We start from the raw sequence: 18499 nt of genomic DNA, 5'->3' as shown, positions 1-18499 counted from the left end.
TAATAATAATAATAATAATAATACACCCCTATCTTCATTGGAGAAGTCTTGGAGAGTATGGGGGATGTGGCTGAAGAAAGTCAGGCAAACCAGCCAGTTGACACTGTATGACTGTATGTGATGTGGACCTTGGAAGTGTCTTGCTGGTGTCTGACCAAACAGGTGAGCTCTAAAGCCCTCTGAAACCCCAGCTGATTTACAGTTCATCTTGGCCTTTGTGCTTTCCTGGTTGCAAAGCTTCATTTAGCTTGCATCACGATGGTAGAGTTGGGTCCCTGGGAATTCATTAGAGTCTCACTGCTTCTCTAAGCAGGATCCAGTATACTCTAATGAGTTTCAGCAGCACAAGAAGAACTTTATCCCTCCCTCCCTGTACCCCTCCATCAACTTATTTAATTATTTATTTTAATTCCAACCTGCAGCAATCCAGGAGATATGGAACTCATTTTGCAAGGGTTCCCAGGAGATTAAAAAAAGGAAAAGTTGGCTCAGTGGTAGCGTATGTTCTTTCTTGCACAGGAAAAAAAACAACCCATCATGGACACATACACACACAATTGCAAAAATCACAGGTATTATCAATGGTAGAGTTAGAAATCGTAAGTAGTTTGAACTGCTGTGCTCCATCAGAGGCAGAATATATGCAATAAAATTGATCAAGCAGCATAAACATGGAGAGACCTCATTCAAGAAATAATTGTCAAGGAACAACAGAAATCCTACATGTAGACTGTTCCATAAAAAGAGGAAAGAAATGTCATAAATGGATTCTCGAGACCTTCCTCAAAGAGACAGTTGTCTATATAATACTTTTCTTCTTCTTTCTAGCAGGGTCACAGATGCCCATTCACAAGAAGTATCTTAGTGAACAAGGAAAAGGAGCAACCGGTGAAAGATCAAAACGTGGAGTTGAGAAGGAACGTTTGGGTTCGGATTTGCCTAATGGAATGTCGGTTACATGTGGAGTGAAGCAAAGGTATTCAGTGTAAGCTTGTTCTTCATGCTGACACCCAAACACGGTGAGTCCAATGCAGATGGGAGTCACTTCCAGATGACCTGTTTGTTTAGCTTTCATCCTGATTTGCTTGCATAAAGTTTTGGGGAGGTCAGAGAGTGTTGGCTGCTTACTGAGCTCATGCCCTCGTGCACCCACAGGTTGTGGCAAAAAGAACAATTAGATATATCCATGTCCATCAGATCAGCAGTATAGCGTAGGCAGAAAAATGTTGCCACTCTCCCCCAATGGGCAACTGGCTAATTACATACTGGGGGAGCAGGGGGGGTGTATGTCCTCTTGCCAATGGGAAGCATGCAGATGTGGGAACTGAAAGTCCTGTAGCATCTTCCTTTTGAGATGAGCAAGGCAAACACACAAACCTGCCACAATGCAGTTGAGAGGTTTTGTTCATAAAGTACTATAGGTGGTCTCTCCCACCAATGAAGAATGCTACCTTAAAATTGTGACTGGAACTGTGTTTTCTTTTGTTTCTGGGTTATCTTTTAGTGCAAGAATGACCTTCCTTTGTATACATTGTGTTTGCTTTCCCCTTTTGCCCTCTCTTATGTGCACATACTCATACAGTGGTACCTCGGATTACAGACGCTTCAGGTTACAGACTCCGCTAACCCAGAAGTAGTACCTCAGGTTAAGAACTTTACCTCAGGGTGAGAACAGAAATTGTGCGGCGGCAGCGGGAGGCCCATTAGCTAAAGTGGTACCTCAGGTTAAGAACAGTTTCAGGTTAAGAACAGACCTCCGGAACGAATTAAGTAATGACTGGTTGTGCCGGTCCACTGACTGTAGTCATACTCCTTTTATATATATTTTTTGTGCTCCTGTACCCATTAATATATGATAGAATTAAGAGCTTGCAAGCACGGATACCCCTTTCTCAGCTCCCCCCCCCCAATGCCTAGCATTGTGGAATTCTAATCTTGTGGGAATGTAGGAGATTAGAAAAGGAGCTATGTGTTTGCCTGAGCTAGGGCAAACCTGGTTATTGTCATAAACTTTTGTCTGCAGCTCATGGCAGTACTTTAACTCAATGCCACAATCTCTATCAGCCACATATCTTCTGAACTGAACTTGCAAATCAAAGTCAGATTTTTTTTCAATAGAAGAAGAAAAACAGCTTTTTGAGTGCACTATTCTGCAATACTAACCGAATACCAATGATTTTGTATATATGCATGTCCCACCCCCAAATCCGGAAAACCCCCAGCGACCATGCCACTATAATATTGGTAGGTGCAGAAAATCCCTCTCAGGCAGGAACCTCAATACTCAGCCTAAAATTGCAGAGAGAAGCAGAACAGCCAGCCCTTGAACTATCAGCCAAGCATGCGTATTATAGCATTTGTTTCATTGTACAATACTTCTAAGATTGTGTTTATTCACCTGTCTGTTCACCTATTCACATATTACACCCGCATAGTGGTAATGCAGCTGCCAAATTGCTCCATTTTGCAACCAGACCAATTTCAGCACACAGTGAAGTAAACACAAAGGAAGGAGGGAAAGAGAGTATCCTCAAAGTGTTATAAAAATGTGATCTGTCCATAACCCAGAACAATCAGACAAAAGCTTTACTGGTATGATGGTATTCGAATGCACCACATAGGTGATAATTGAGCTTAGTCATTTGAATCTGTTCATGGATGGAAAGGTGGACGAGAGAAACAAATCTGAAACTTTGTGGGTACAAAGGGGTGATTTGAAGCAGGGGGGAAACGAGTGAGGAAAGGGTTACACATTCCCCGCCCCCCCCCCCATCCTGTGCTTCCACATTCCCAGGCCTCTTCTGGAAGTGGTTTCCCCAAATACTGTTGCATGTCTTTGTACCTTATTCTATTGAGGTTTGGCACCTGCAGATGATTTGGTAGCAATTACAAGTCCAAGTGTGGCTCAGCACAAGGCAAGGCATATCAGAACCATGGATAGCTCCCAGTGATTCCTGCCGGCTGATGTGTGAAAGGACCGAGCCATCAGTTTTCAGAAGGGTTAAGTAGCATGGCAGGGCATTCCCTTCTAGCAACTCCACCACTTTGAGAGAGCTGCATGCAAACTTTAAAGCAGGGGTGGGGAACTACTGCACCTCTAGATGTTGCTGAATTACAACTCGCATTAGCCACAGCAACCACGGCCAATGGCCAGGGATGATGGGAGTTGTAGTTCAGCAATTTATGGAGGGCCCAAAGTTCCCCAAACCTGCTTTAAAGGGTCCAAAACTGATTCTGCAGTTGCGTGGTCTTGTCTAGGTGTGGAGTAAGAGAAGTACAGGAGTGTCATCCTCACAGACTGACAATGATGGGAAAGTAGTGTCTTCAGGCTGGGACAGCGTAGAAGGCAGTGCTGAGTGGGACAACTGGTGAGTGATATCAATCCAAGTCCTTGGGACCCTAACATTTTGCTCGTAGTGTGTTTCTCTCTGGCATATGTTCTGTCGGTGTACCTGCTTGTATGAGGTGTCTGGCAATAAATGTGCACTGGGCAGACTCAGGATTGTGGTGGCAGGTGGGCCCCACCTCCATAGCTGCCAAGTTATCCCTTTTTTAAAGGGAATTTCCCTTATGCTGAATAGGCTTCCTCGCGAGAAAAGGGAAAACTTGGCAGCTATGCCCACCTCATATTTCAGCACATTCAATAGATTGTGATATCAGACGTAATGTGCATACAAAGTATGTTGCTAAGCTTGCCAATGTTATCAGGATCCCTCAAGCATTCAGTCAAACTGTGTTGGTTGTCTGAAAAGGACTTAGGTCCAAAGGCATGTGGAGTAACCGGAGTACAAGTTGCCCTAGGTCTACTGTCTATGTGAATTTCTATATACATTTTTATCGATTGTAATAGAGATGTACAACAATTATTATTTTTCTGTCTTCTTGCTGCACAGCATGGTTAGGTTTCATGCCTAATGATATCAAGTGTGAGTGGGGAAAACATGTGCTTGGAAACTCATGCATCATATAACTATGGTTGTTATCAGGGAAGCCATGACTGGTGCTGCAGACCACAGATTGGGGACTGTGAGAGTGAGGCCCAGGTCCACTTCTTCCTGCATCACTAGAGCAGTTTGTTGGTAGTAGAGCTCCGCAGAAGCACCACCATCTAGATCAGGCATCCCCAAACTGTGGCCCTCCAGATGTTTTGGCCTACAACTCCCATGATCCCTAGCTAACAAGACCAGTGGTCAGGGATGGTGGGAATTGTAGTCCAAAACATCTGGAGGGCTGAAGTTTGGGGATGCCTGATCTAGATGGTCAGAGGGCACACTGCAGCTTTTCAGCCCAGCAAAATCATGTGACACGAGGAGTTGCTAACACATCACTACTGACTTTGGCCTGCTTCCTCTGGAAAACTTGCCAGGGTCTACTGAACTGCTTTTCTGTCTCCAGGTTACTTAGCTCCAATGTTGCCTCTGTGTAATTTGTGATCCGTCACATGAATGAAGAAGATTTAGTTTATCTATTAAGTCTTGTTTGTCCAAAAGAACTGGAACTGAATGGTGTCTCTTCCATGGCATTTTGTAGAAGTTAATATCAAGTGTTCATATTCTATTTGTTCTTGGCTTAAGGAGAAGTAATTTTGTGTTGGTTGTGCAAAAGGAAAAGGAAAGTAGAACAGCTGAATTATTTAAGATCTTCTCACCCGTGCAGTGATTGAAATAACTCCCATTCGTAGCCTTTGAGTGCTGCTGGTTTTATTATTGATAATAATATGTTGAATATTTATTGGAAAAAGGATAGGGAGATGTGACTGAGCCCTTGCTCTTCTCGCCTCAGATATAATACTGGTTTCAAATGATTAAGTGATCTAGGTTAATACAGTATTTGTGTTCCCTGGAAAGCAGATCACAGGCAATCAATATTGCTAGCTTCATCTTTAGTTTAAGCCTCCCCCCCCCCCAGATGCAGCAGTGAGCCACAGACTTGTGAAGTCCTGGTCGAGTCTTAGCAGGATCAATCCTATAAGACTAATTATGTGGAAAGAATAGCTTTTTTTTTTGTGGGGCAGTTGTCAGAGGGATGGTTGTTGTGTGTGAAGTGGCACAAGCAAATATATACAGATGTAGATCCAGATAATTATTTTTTTCCTCTTTCCTTTTGGCGGAAGCTCTTGTGCCAACATTATGTTGTGACTTGTTTTGTATTGGAAAAATCTGTGCATCTCCGGGGGTGATTTGCTCCTTAATTAGCAGCTAGCAGAAAAGGATTGAGCTGGTGTTTGCTCTCTGCCCTGTTGCTGCCTGATGGAACTGTACTTGGATGTGGCACAAACACTGCATGAGTGCCTCTTGTTCCAATGGGAATCTTCCTTTTGAAGCATGTGTACAGAACAAGAGAGAAAAATTCATAAGCCGTGCTGGAACCGGGGCACTTTGAGGCCTGCATATTCCTGTGACTTGCCTTACTCATTTTCAAGTACCTGACCAGGAAGTACCCTGGAAAGATGAGTTTCTTCAAACTTTGTTCCAGCAGGCATTGAGTATATAATACCATTCCCCTTCTTTTGTCACATTAGATTGTTAAACAATGCATGACGAAGGGCAGAGGTGTGATTACCATAAGATAATGGCACCCATGGGTGTAGGAGGCCTGCGCATGACAACCTGTTTCCTGAAGCAGCTGCTTTTGCTAGATTTTAAGGCATCTGTAGGTGTGTGTTTGCAGGAACACAACATTATTGTGCTCTTTCGTTCCCATCTCTCATGTCTCTCTCCAGAATTTTGGCATCTTTCTTCTCCTGCCAAACACACACACACACAAACATGCACACAAAAAACACTTCCAAAATCTTCTCTCAGAAATACCTGTTTCCTAGAAGTACTCAGTAACCTGCCATCAGAGAAAGAGAGAGAACGGGGGGGCAGGCAGGCAGGCATACAGTGTGTTTGGTGTCTGCAGGGGTGGGTGGTGTCATACCCCCCCCAAAAAAGCTACCACCTCCTCTTATCACCATTGAGTTGTTTTCAACAGCAGTTGCCAATCCCTCACCCTCCCTGATTTCTCACAGGAGCTTTTGATTAGTACAGATTCATGGCATTGTTGTGGTTGAAGTTCTAGCAAATACAGTTCTCAGAATTACAAAATGGCTTCCACACAGTGTGGTGGCTGTTTTCTTCTTTTCCTTTCTAATATATATATTTGATTGAATTCTCTGTGTATGTTTGTGCATGTGTGTGCATGTAATAATCATTTTGCTGTTGTATTGCAGTAAGGAGCGGTAGCGCAGTCTTACAGCTGCTAAGACCAACTCCTACCATAGCTCCCAAGTACCCTGTATTTCCCGGGAAACTCCTGTTTTTCCTTACAGTTTTCCAGCCGTCTCCGGTTTCAGCTCCTCTCCCGTTAATGTCCCTTATTTTGGCTCCTGTCGGTGGCCATTTTTCTGGTGCCGCTTTGCCCATCTATGGGCACCAGAAAATGGCCAGCACCGGCGCCGGAAGTCGCATCTATGCATGTCAGGAAGTGCGGAGACGCAACTTCCGGTGTCGCTTTGCCCATCGATGGGCACTGAAAATGGCCGGCGCCGGCGCCAGAAGTTGCGTCTACGCACTTCCGGACATGCGTAGACGCGACTTCCGGCGCTAGCGCCAGCCATTTTTGGTGCCCATAGATGGGCAAAGCGACACCAAAAGTTGCGTCTACGCAACTTTCGGTGTTGTGCAACTGCCGATCCCAGATTTCTCCGTGAGAGACTTGGCAGGTATGACTCCTACCCAGAAAGCCTGCCCTCCCCTCCCCCAGATGCTTCATGAAAAAGAAACAGTGCTCTGCATGTGTTCTCTGTGTATCATTACTCAAAACATTCCAATGCAGGAAATTTGTGTCCCAGGATCTCAGAGTCTCTCTCTCTCTCTCCCCATGTGCCCTGACAAGTATGATTGTCAGCAGAACTAGCAGAACTATTTGTGTGTGTGTGTGACATAGGACTGTGAGATGGCTAAGGAGTCATCTCCTGGTGGCAAGGGCGAGGAGTGCTAATCAATTCAGAGGCCCAGCAATACAAGATCACTCAAATAACAAGGTGTTCACAAGTGCTTGTGATTAGCCAAGCATGATTTTATAGACCTCAGCCATATTGTGCTAATGTGGAAAGTGTGATACATCCCAGGGTATTTGTTCTGAGTGTCTCTGCACTTTTCCTAGTACTACTAATCTCTCTTGAGATGGAATGGCATGAACTGCACTCATGGGAGCGTGATTAGAAAGCAGCCTACTTGACAAGGTTCGTGAAGAATGCACGAGATAAGGAAATAGTATTAGCTGGCCAGAGCTGCAGGGCTCTGGATGGGTTATAAATCTTCATAAATAAAACATAAAATAAATTTCCTGTATCAAAGCTGCACACACTTGCAAGATATTGTGCTAGTCCACTCTTGCCATCTGCACCTATTGAAACACAACACTAATTTTAAGATGCATAAACACACACAGTTTCTATAAAAGGTTAAAAAGAATGCTGGTTGCTTTAGGGCATTCTCTTGGCAGAACCTGTTAATGTAGTAATAAGTAAATCATTACTGCAGGTCAAAAATCTGAAATTACTGTTCTTAGTGATGTGTTAAAGTGTTTTCTCTCCCCTCTCTCTCTTTCTCCTTTTCCCCCCATTAGGTATAAAATGTGTGGCTCCAACAGTCAATTGTGAAGATCACAGGTTAAACCCCAGCCTCTTCCTCACTTTGCTTTTCATGATGTAAATGAACTCAGTCTCTGACCAATGAGGAGCTGAACCATGGACAGGCTAAAAGAAACTTTCCGGACTGTTTTGTTAAATCAGTTATTTCCTTCCTCCATGGGAGCCTACTAACGGATTATAGCGGGAAGGCAAAAGAGGTGAAAGGGGAAGAAACACCTTGAACTGGAAAGCGATCCTACAATGAGAATTACGAGCACATCTTGTATCTGCCCAGTCCTAGTTTGTCTCTGTTTTGTGCAGAGGTGTTGTGGAACTGCACATCATGGCTCCATCAAGGTGACCAGAAACCAAACCAAACATATAGAGGGGGAAACGGAAGTTCACCATCGTCCCAAACGTGGATGGGTTTGGAACCAGTTCTTTGTTTTAGAAGAGCACTTTGGACCAGATCCTCAGTATGTTGGAAAGGTAATGAGCATCTTTTATTTTTGCAAATGTTGTACGTGCAGCCAACAACGTAACACTCTGTCGGCCCTCAAACAGTTGGGGCACACTGTTATCAGAACAACAAGAAACAACTGTTTATTAAACTAATATCCAATTTGTTAGGAACATTCATAACATGTATGAAATCTATAAAACATAATAGCAAATATATAACATTTTTCTTAAAAAGCTCACATCTCCTCTATACACACATGTATGTTTCCTGTAAGACCAATTGCAGTCGTTAACAGTCATCAACGGGTTTCCACACCTATCAGTCAATCACCCATTCCCACCACCCTTCTGAGTAATACCCTTCCCCACCCTCTGACTATATATAAGAGTCTGGTGACTTCTTTTTCAGTGTATCTGAAGAAGTGTGCATGCACACAAAAGCTCATACCAATGACAAACTTAGTTGGTCTCTAAGGTGCTACTGGAAGGGTTTTTTAAATTTTGTTTTGACTACGGCAGACCAACACAGCTACCTACCATCAGATTGGGTTTCCACTAGGCATGGTGGGAAAGTTCATCCAAGCTTAGTTCAGGCTCAGACTTGGGGAGTTTGGAAGATCTGAGTCTTATTTGGATACGAACCTTTGACCCTTGGATTTCCTTTCCAGAGTACACAAAATCTGACTATTTAGAAAAGGAGGTTCCACAATATTTTCACCCCAATCCAATGCAAGCAAATGGAGTGAAGTAATTCTGGTAGTTCACATGGGGACAGAGCACCCCCCCCCCCAAAAAAAGGATGCAAAATCAGGGGAGAGAAACCCAATCCCCTCTGTGAAGCAGTAGCAATCAGCCCGCCCCCAAGGATTACAGTGCAAACCAACTTGTCTTCGACAGAGCTTCTTTATATAGCCAAATTAGATGTGGTGTGGGATCACTGCCTTTCTTTCTCTGAAAAAGTAGGACAGTGGTGGGTGGGGAGGAGGAGATGCAAATTTTGCCCCTCACTGCAACTTCAATCTAAACCCCAATAATAAACAAACTAATAAATATATTCTATATTATGAGGGACGCAGGTGGCGCTGTGGGTTAAACCACAGAGCCTAGGGCTTGCCGATCAGAAGGTTGGCGGTTTGAATCCCTGCGATGGGGTGAGCTCCCATTGCTCGGTCCCTGCTCCTGCCAACCTAGCAGTTCGAAAGCACGTCAAGGTGCAAGTAGATAAATAGGTACCGCTTAGTCATGCTGGCCACATGACCCAGAAGCTGTACGCCGACTCCCTCGGCCAATAACACGAGATGAGTGCTGCAAGCCCAGAGTCGGTCACGACTGGACCTAATGGTCAGGGGTCCCTTTACCTTTTTATATTATGAGTAGTCTAATAAGAAATATTGTCTAGGTGACATGAACAGTAAAGTGGACAATGCTAAAACATACCACATAATTCAAGAAAATCATAAATCAAGAAAACCAACCCCAGCAATTACCAAACAATAAAACCTGGCCGTAAAATCCGACAGAGAGTGCTTCTAGACCAGGCATCCCCAAACTTCAGCCCTCCAGATGTTTTGAACTACAATTCCCATCTTCCCTGACCAGTGGTCCTGTTAGCTAGGGATCATGGGAGTTGTAGGCCAAAACATCTGGAGGGCCGCAGTTTGGGGATGCCTGTTCTAGACTTACCAGGTGGGATTCAGTCCCATACTGACAAATACAGTTTGCACAATTAATGCTGATATGGAGCTCTTGTGCAACAAACTCAACTTCTCACCAAAACAGAACATTTTGTGGTAAGGAAACTGATGGGGAAATGGAACTTTTGGCTTGATGTAATAGCTGCTACCTCCCTGTAAACAAGTCAGGAGGAATGTTCAGTAAACAGGTTGTCTGGAAGGGACCTGAGACAGCCACAAATCAAATTCCAGGAAACCATCCAATGAAGCTCATAGTTACAGTTACAAAAGCTAAAACCAGCCAAATTGCTGTTTATTTTGCAGAAGCCAAAACAAAATAGTATCAATGATTTTAAAGCAGCCTTTGCCAACCCAGATGTTTTGGCCTATAATGGCTATGGTGGGCACCAGGTTGGTGAAGGACACTAGAGAGGAGTTGAATGGCCTAGGAGAACAAAATATGTATTTTCCTTTCACTGAAATCCATATCATGATATTTATTTCATAATTTTTGACCTAGCAATATATTGTGAATCATGGTGTGTGTGTGTGTGTGTGTGTGTGTGTGTGTGTGTGTGTGTGTGTGTGTGTGTTATGCAAAAATCACACTGTGGGAAAAATCGTGAAACCAACCAATGCTTCTACATAGCTCCATCCTTATTTCAGACATTGTGATATGATATAATATTGTGATGTTTAGGTGGTGATATACCATGATGTTGAAAACCAAATATCGCCCAGCCCTAGTGCAATCTGAAGCTCCCAGGTCATGGTTAGAGTGACCTTAAAAATGTGAAGTAATATGCTGCTCTAAGTCTGGGTGCGGATCGTGAAGACAATATATCCTGAAAGAAGTGCAATAATAATCTGGATTTGTTTTTTAAAAAACATATTCATCAACATTTGTTAGCCTCGATGGCCTTAAGAGGATATCAGTCATGTCTATTAAATGTATCTGAACGTTTTTGCATAGCAGGTATTATAGCATATTTTCATTTTAAACCAGACAGTAAGGAGGATTGATTTTAACCATACAAAATGCTTTAATCTTCTCAGTGAAGGTTTTGCACGTGGCTTATATATATCATGTGTGTAATGATGGACAGAAGGCAGAAAGCACAGCATTCTGATATTTTCACACTGAAAATAGCCTCTTTCCCAGTTTATGGTGGTGATTACAGTGCCACCATCTAATACCCAGCTCTGTAATTAAGCCATCTCAGCTGCTGTTCCTGGAACATGTGCTCTAGTCTGGCAGAGCTCAAGACCAATCTATTTCTCATAATGCCATGTGTTCCATCAGGACTTCACATACTTAACATGATCGACTTGTGATGCTTTCTGTTTGTTTTCGGAGAAATACTGGCAATTGTTCATCTCTCCCCCCCCCCCCTGTGGTTCATGTGCAACTGGTATCTTACCGTTCTGCAGTCATTCTTTCTATTTATCTTGGCCTCTCTTGCATCTCACCTGGTTCCAATTCTTTCTCTGTGGACCATATCAGCTAAACCTCCATTTCCTTTAGGGTAAATGGCAGAGCAGGAAGCAAAATGCTTGCCATTCTTCTCTCAATAGCAACTTCTGCAATAAGCTGTGCTGTACAGGTTTGAGCAAAATTGATTCGTTTTTGGCAGTGTGGTGAGTGTTTGTCTGTTTGAGGATGCACTTATGATGTTCTGGTTATACTCCAGTTTTCAATTAAATATGGAAAAGTTAAGGTCTGTCTGTCTGTCTGTCTTTCTATCATCTATCTATCTATCATCTATCTATCTATCTATCTATCTATCTATCTATCTATCTATCTATCTATCTATCTAATCTATCCCTCTAATTTGGGGGTGGCAATATTTGCAGAGGGGAAATGTGCATTCTTACAATTGGAGGCTTCCTGTTGTATCACTGTCCATCAGATCCATATATCTATATCTACTGCTAGAATCTTTTTGCTTCCTTTGAAAATTCAAATGGCTAGACTGCTTCTTTTGAAAATCCCCAGATGTCTGCCAAGCAGGAACTTTTGCATTCACCTTGAAATTTCACTTTGAGTGAAATTCAGTGGCAACTTGGCTCCCATGCTGACAACTTTTATAAACAGTTTCTTCACTAGCTCCTGACTCAGAGCTGGACACCCTCAGTGCTGCTGAGAGTCAGGTGATACCTGCAGCACAGCATGATCAAGAAACCTGCATTGATGTTATTTGGCTATCCTTATCTAAATGCCTTTTGCTTCCCTTAAATTCCTTGGACACTTGGCTTGAGCAGGAGCTTTGATATTCATACTAAGATTTTGCTTTAGGTAAAACTCAGTGTTGAAACATTGGACGAAAGCTACTGCACATTCATGCATAAATGACGAAAATGTCAAAAGCAGATATAAAAAATCAGCAAATAGAAAAAATATGTTTTGTTTTGTGACTCTTCAGATGTATACTTTCTGCTTAAATCATAGCTGTCTTGTAGTAGCTGACTGCCAGCCCATAAGGTCAATGCTTCCTAATGTGGTTTTGTTGTTGGGTTGAAACAAAAATTCACAATGTTGTGAGTCCCTCAGTTGTATTGGGTTTATGATTTTGTTTGGCATGTCACTTGCAAAGTATTTAATGCAGGCAGCATATATGTGATGAACTGGTTTTATTTGGACCTGAGCTCTGAAATGCATGTGGCAGATGAAAAAGATAATGCAGTCTATGGACTGAGATACAGATAAGGATAAATGAGAAAGATATAAGCTATAGATAAGTAGGAAGCACAGAGCAGTAGAAGAAAAGCATCTTGACAGCTAAGGTGCTTCTGCACATAGGGAGACGTCAACTTGAAGTACCTTGTTTTGTGAGTGATATTTTCCACCACATCAGTTGCATTCAGAAATGATAATAAAAATAGCAGTGCACAATAGTAAATAAATAGCTTTTTAGATGACCTTGATTTACCCTCATCACAAAGATGTAACTGAGTTAAACAAATAAACAGGTGTGTGTTCATCTATAAATAACGATACATATACAGTGGTACCTCAGGTTAAGAACTTACTTTGTTCTGGAGGTCTGTTTTTAAACTGTTCTTAACCTGAGGTACCACTTTAGCTAATGGGGCCTCCTCCTGCTGCTGCTACACTGCCTCCATGCAATTTCTGTTTTCATCCTGAAGCAAAGTTCTTAACCTGAGGTACTATTTCTGGGTTAGTGGAGTCTGTAACCTGAAGCATCTGTAACCCATCTGTAACCCGAGGTACCACTGTATATTTCTTTCTGAATGCCAGATAGTAATGCATTTCACATTCTGTTTAACTAGATTCTTGATAGCAAATTATCAGGGCAGGGGGGAAATGACATTTAACATGGGCTCAGGAGTGGGCATCTGGACATTACTGCTGGTCCTTAGACTGGTGTGGAGGCAGGGTGTTGATGAGGTCAAGACTACATGGGCACACCAACATAGCCAAACTGGTGCTTCTGCCAAAGTGCTCTCACTGCCACCATGTCCCACTCTGTGTTGTCCCAGTATGCAACAGCCACACCCCTGTTGGAAGGGTGGCTTGCCCCCCCCTGCCCAAACGACTGCAGCCAATGTACATTTTTTTCATTTGGAATCCTCTCCCACATTGACAGCATTCACACATGATACAAGCAGAACAGGTGATGCTCAACTTTTGGTGTCATGTATGAAAAATGCTCTAAACTGCAGCAGCCATTTAACTTATGGACATCCCTGCAAGTCCCTGTCCCCACCACCACATTTTACATTGGTTGATGTCTCTCTCAAAGATCAGCCCTGCCAAGATGGGCAACAAAACCTGAAGCCAATAATACTTATATCCGGAGTGGATAACACTTTCACACCTCATTTGCACTCCTACTCCAATGTCTGGTGGATTTGTTCGAAGTGGGGAAATAGTGAAAACTATGTTAGTATTTATCCAGTTGAATTATGGCTGATGTTATGAATTTGCACTTCTAAAGACATGCTTGCAGGGATCACTGTAAGAGTTGTAGACCACCACAGGTTGTCCTAGGCTATCTTTGTGCACCATCACTATTGCAGATGTCAATATTATGCAGCATGACACAACTGAATGAATAAAAGCTCACTCTTTTGGAATAAAAATTGTCCAGACACATAATTGTGATTCAAAGCTTTACTAACCAGAACTTCTTCAAACCAGGTACAGAAACAATCAATGATACATCTAAATAATTCCATAAAGTGTACACTTATCTAAGCAGTTATTTTCTTCTTAAATAAATAACATAATTATGATCAGACCATAGCTTGCATTAGCCTGCATCCAGTCTAAGGCTATACAGTACAGCTCCTGGAGAGGCTCATTATCGCATCTTTATCTCACTGGGAACAAAAGGCAAAGGCAACTCCATTTAAAAAATGAGATTTGCAATTGAATACCTTAATCACATGATCCAAGGTTAAACACTCACATGAGTGCTAGCAGAGAACACCAACAGTTAATTATCAACTCAGAAGCTTAGAGAGCTTCAGTGTGCTTCAATGGAATTTTCCGATTTTAAACTTTTTCAGCAATATACGTACAAACATTTTCCATTTCAGTGTCAATTGAACGATTATACTTAACAATCACTCCCCTTGAGTGCTGCAGAAGAGCTACTGAATTAGATTTTTTAAGGAACAGAAAGAGGACTACACATGGATAGGGAATAAGTATGACCCCTTTAGGCTCCAGCCTGGGTGCTGTTCATTATCTTCATAGCCAGGAAAATTCGTATCGGAATATGTGTTGCTGTTCCGTCATACGAGCTTGTCTAGCTTGTGACCCATCAGTCTGCTCACACTTGCCAGCCATCTTGGAAGTCTGCAAAGGACTTGATATCTCCCTTTCCCCCATGCCCTCCTGGGGGCTTTTCTTAAACATGGTGAGCTAGCATACATTCCCTGGTTTGGGTGTGATAGTTCACAGTTTGAAGAGGCCTACTCTAAGTAGTAAAGGGTTTTCTAGTATTTCAAAGCTGGTATAAGCAAATGTATATGGTATCCTAGATTTCATAGCAGTGTGACAACTAAAAGTAACTCAGAAGGAAAAGGCTGTGAGATTATTTTTGCTCCAGCCGTGTTCCTCTTCAGTTGTAGATTGAGAAATCACTTTTATTTACCCTTTAAGAAACAACCACTAGTAAGACAGGAAGGGCAAAGAAGCACACCTGATACTTCCGTAAAATGGTCAGCTGAAGAAGAAAGAATGTTTCACTTAAAATAAGGTTTGAGTGCTTTAAGCAACATAAAAAAGCACCCTGTCTTTATTCTTGTTGACAATTGCTGCAATATTGCAACAAGCAAGGTTATGTCGGTATGCTATTCTCTCGGCTACAGTTTGAGGCTGGTAAACAACTATTTCTTAGGGCCATGAAAAGTGCTGGCAAATATAGAGCAGGACATATATTAATGGACTAATTTGTCCAGCTCTAATGTGGCCATTCCAGTTTATTACTTGGGCAGTATTATTCCAAGCGCTTATTGCAAGGCTCACTCCTTGTAACAGTCACAGTTGGGGTATTCACTGCTAGTTGACAATGCAACAGAGCCACTCCAAACTGCTAATTGCTTAATAAATGTAACCAAACATCTTCAGTGCTTGACTCAACCTAATTGCTTTTCAGTGTCATAGTGCAATAATGTAGAAGGTCACAATAACTGCTTAATGGACAAAGTGGTTGTTGAAAAGGTAGGCAGGAATGGCAAGGAGAAGTATATAATGTTAATGTGGGGTTAGATGAAGCATCAAGTTGATGGTTTAAACAACTCTCTGGTTTAAATGGTGTGCATGGTGTGTGCACTGTCATAATACAAATGTTTTCTGCCAGCAAATTTAGTTTTCTGTTAGCAAATGGGCACGATTTTGACTGTTCTCCTTAATATTATGGTTTTTGCTATTACGTTTGTCAGGACTTGAATCAGGAACCTCATAGTTGTCAAAAATTGATCTGATAGTTGTAGAAGAGGCATGGGCAAACTTGGCCCTCCAGATGTTTTGAGACTACAATTCCCATCATCCCTGACCAGTGGTCCTGTTAGCTAGGGATGATGGGAGTTGTAGTCCCAAAACATCTGGGGGCCCGAGTTTGCCTATGCCTGTTGTAGAAGCATGAGATTTGGCTGCATACATGCAAGTAGGTGCATGACAAGGCAGGGAGCTCCATCACAGGGAAGGCCTGATGAAATGTCACTTCCAGGTGGATTAATTCTAATTGCAGGATTCTACAGAGGGCCTCCCTGGTAGAACATCTAGGGACTAGTGCTCTGCCACTAGGAGCGACACATTATGTTGTGGCATGCAGGCAGGCCTCTCCTACCCTTTTGAACTTCCTGCCCCTGAAATTCATCTGACACCTACTTTAATGGCATTCATGTGTCAAGCTCAAACCATAGCTTTTTAGCCAGGATTTTGAGATGCTTAGTCATTGCTGCAGTTTTCCTTTGTTGTGTTTTACGGTCTTATGTATGGATGCCATATTTTGCTGAATTTTGCTTCTACCCCCCACCAAGATCTTGGGATGAAGGGCAACTAACAAATGATGTAAATAAATAAGTTAAGCTAATTAACTTCCCAGGTGTATGATTATATAGTTGAGAGGCAGGTAGGGATGTATTTAATTTATTACATACATATTTGTCTTTCCTTCCCTGATGGGGCACATGAGTTCTTGGGTAATCTCTCATCTGGCACTGACTAGATCCAGACCTTCTAAGTTTAAACAAAACTGCCTTCAGACCATGTCTCTGAACCTCATAAGAACTTGGAAAAAGCAAAACGGACTCTAGCATTAGCTTACTTGTCAAGGACAGGTCTAAACATTGGCTCTCAGTACGCTTCCGGGCACAGTTCAAAGTGTTGGTGTTGACCTTTAAAGCCCTAAATGGCCTCAGCCCAGCATACCTGAAGGAGCGTCTCCACCCCCATTGTTCTGCCCGGACACTGAGGTCCAGTGCCGAGGGCCTTCTGGTGGTTCCCTCACTGCAAGAAGCGAAGTTACAAGGATGCAGGCAGAGGGCCTTCTCGGTAGTGGCGCCCACCCTGTGGAACGCCCTCCCTTCATATGTCAAGGAAATAAACAGCTACCTGACTTTTAGAAGACATCTGAAGGCAGCCCTGTTTAGGGAAGTTTTTAATGTTTGAAGTTTTATTCTGTTTTTGATGCACTGTTGAAAGCCGCCCAGAGTGCCTGGGGAAACCCAGCCAGATGGACGGGGTAATAATAATAATAATAATAATAATAATAATAATAATAATAATATCATTATAAACAAACAGCTCATTGTGTAGTTAAAATTATCCCTGTATTTTTGAGTCACTGGATTTTGTGGCCCATCTGTCTGAATGCGACCCCAACGCACACAAAAACCCTGCATGTAGAAAAGTAGTGTGGCAGTAGAAAGGCAGGTTAGAATTTTTCTCCCCAACATTGTGCAGGGAGTGAGGTTCAACTGTATGATGACACACCTGATTTTCTACAATGCAGGGACTGTAGTGTTAATGTCCATGCTTGTAAAAGCAGCCGTACTGATGAAATACATCAGAAATGTCTCACCTCACATTTACCTTTAACATTTTAAGCATGAGACCTTATGATTCCACCACTCTCTACATAACCCATTGTCAGATTTTTGAAGCTTTATTACCTACATTCGTTTTATCACTTGACGTTAGCTTTCCTCACCTCCCTCCTTATTGTCCATGCATTTCATACTAAATTATGGTTTAGATGATTGGGCATGACAGCAAAGTGACCTCTTATCTAAATCATGCTAAATGTAATGGAAAGCTGTTATCGCATCATATCTGTAAAGGTCAACCTTCTTTAAAAGTGGGGAAATGAAAATACAGCCTTAGCTAGCAGTGGATTCACATCACCTCTTAAATTAAATTATGTTCCTTTTTTTCAGCTGCAGCCTGTCTTTTGGGTGGGCATAATGTTAGGGAGAGGGAAGATGTAGTGCCCAAGTCATGGACATGAATTTTAGGAGGGAGTGAAGGAGGTTTGGTAAGAAGTGAACGAGTACAATGTTATTTCCTTTTTGGATGCTTTTTGCAGGGGGGGGGCGGAGAAGAAAGTCAAAAATGCCTTTAACTCATCTATTCTGTTGGTGTGCCATCTGGGCTGCATTATAAAGAGTGAGATGATTTTCTTGGAAGCAGTGGATGGCATGCATGTTTTGTAGTGTTGTGGCAAATAAACTATTTTATAATACATTAAAATCAAAGGTGTTTGGAAATAATGTAATATTACATTCTAGACCTTTAACTGCGACAGGTTCTTTTAAAAAAATTAAAAAAAGACTTCATTTATTTTTTTAAACATACACAATAATAAAAAAATGAACACAACATAAACAAAATCTTGTGCAGAAAACATACACAAACAAAAATAGGTGTAAATAAAAATTAAATCCAAATCATATATACATAAATATCTAACAATTTGAACAAAAAAATTGAAAAAAGAATTTTAAAATATAGGATATTCTCATTTTCCAAAATAAAACAGAAAGTTAGAACATATATATAATAAACAAGGACACCCTAGAAATTTACAAGAATCTGAAAAGCTACACCCCACCCCCCACCACCCCCTCCACCACTTGAGACTTCCAACCTCTCCTATATACAGATTTATATTTGTTCTATTATAATTTTCTTTTCTTTTCTTTTTGCGCCCTTCATACCTCTGCTACAAGATTCACTTTTTCTACCTGTTTCTTTAAATATTGTTTAAGTGGA

At 42.0% G+C, this 18499-nt stretch overlaps 1 protein-coding gene across 1 annotated transcript in view; it reads left to right on the top strand.

Moving 5' to 3' along the window:
* Window positions 1–18499, top strand: part of CDH18 (cadherin 18) — a 564188-nt gene that overhangs the window by 371064 nt on the left and 174625 nt on the right. The window contains exons 4-5 of the mRNA XM_035126031.3: window positions 829–1019; window positions 7615–8107. Coding sequence (XP_034981922.3) covers window positions 7880–8107 — 228 coding nt within the window. The 5' untranslated portion in view covers window positions 829–1019; window positions 7615–7879. The remainder of the gene's footprint in view (window positions 1–828; window positions 1020–7614; window positions 8108–18499) is intronic.

Source organism: Zootoca vivipara, chromosome 8 (assembly GCF_965207765.1).
Source record: "Zootoca vivipara chromosome 8, rZooViv2.hap1.1, whole genome shotgun sequence".
In the NCBI taxonomy this organism is placed as follows: domain Eukaryota; kingdom Metazoa; phylum Chordata; class Lepidosauria; order Squamata; family Lacertidae; genus Zootoca; species Zootoca vivipara.
Note: the sequence above shows the minus strand (reverse complement) of the source record. Positions and strands in the feature narration are given on the sequence as shown.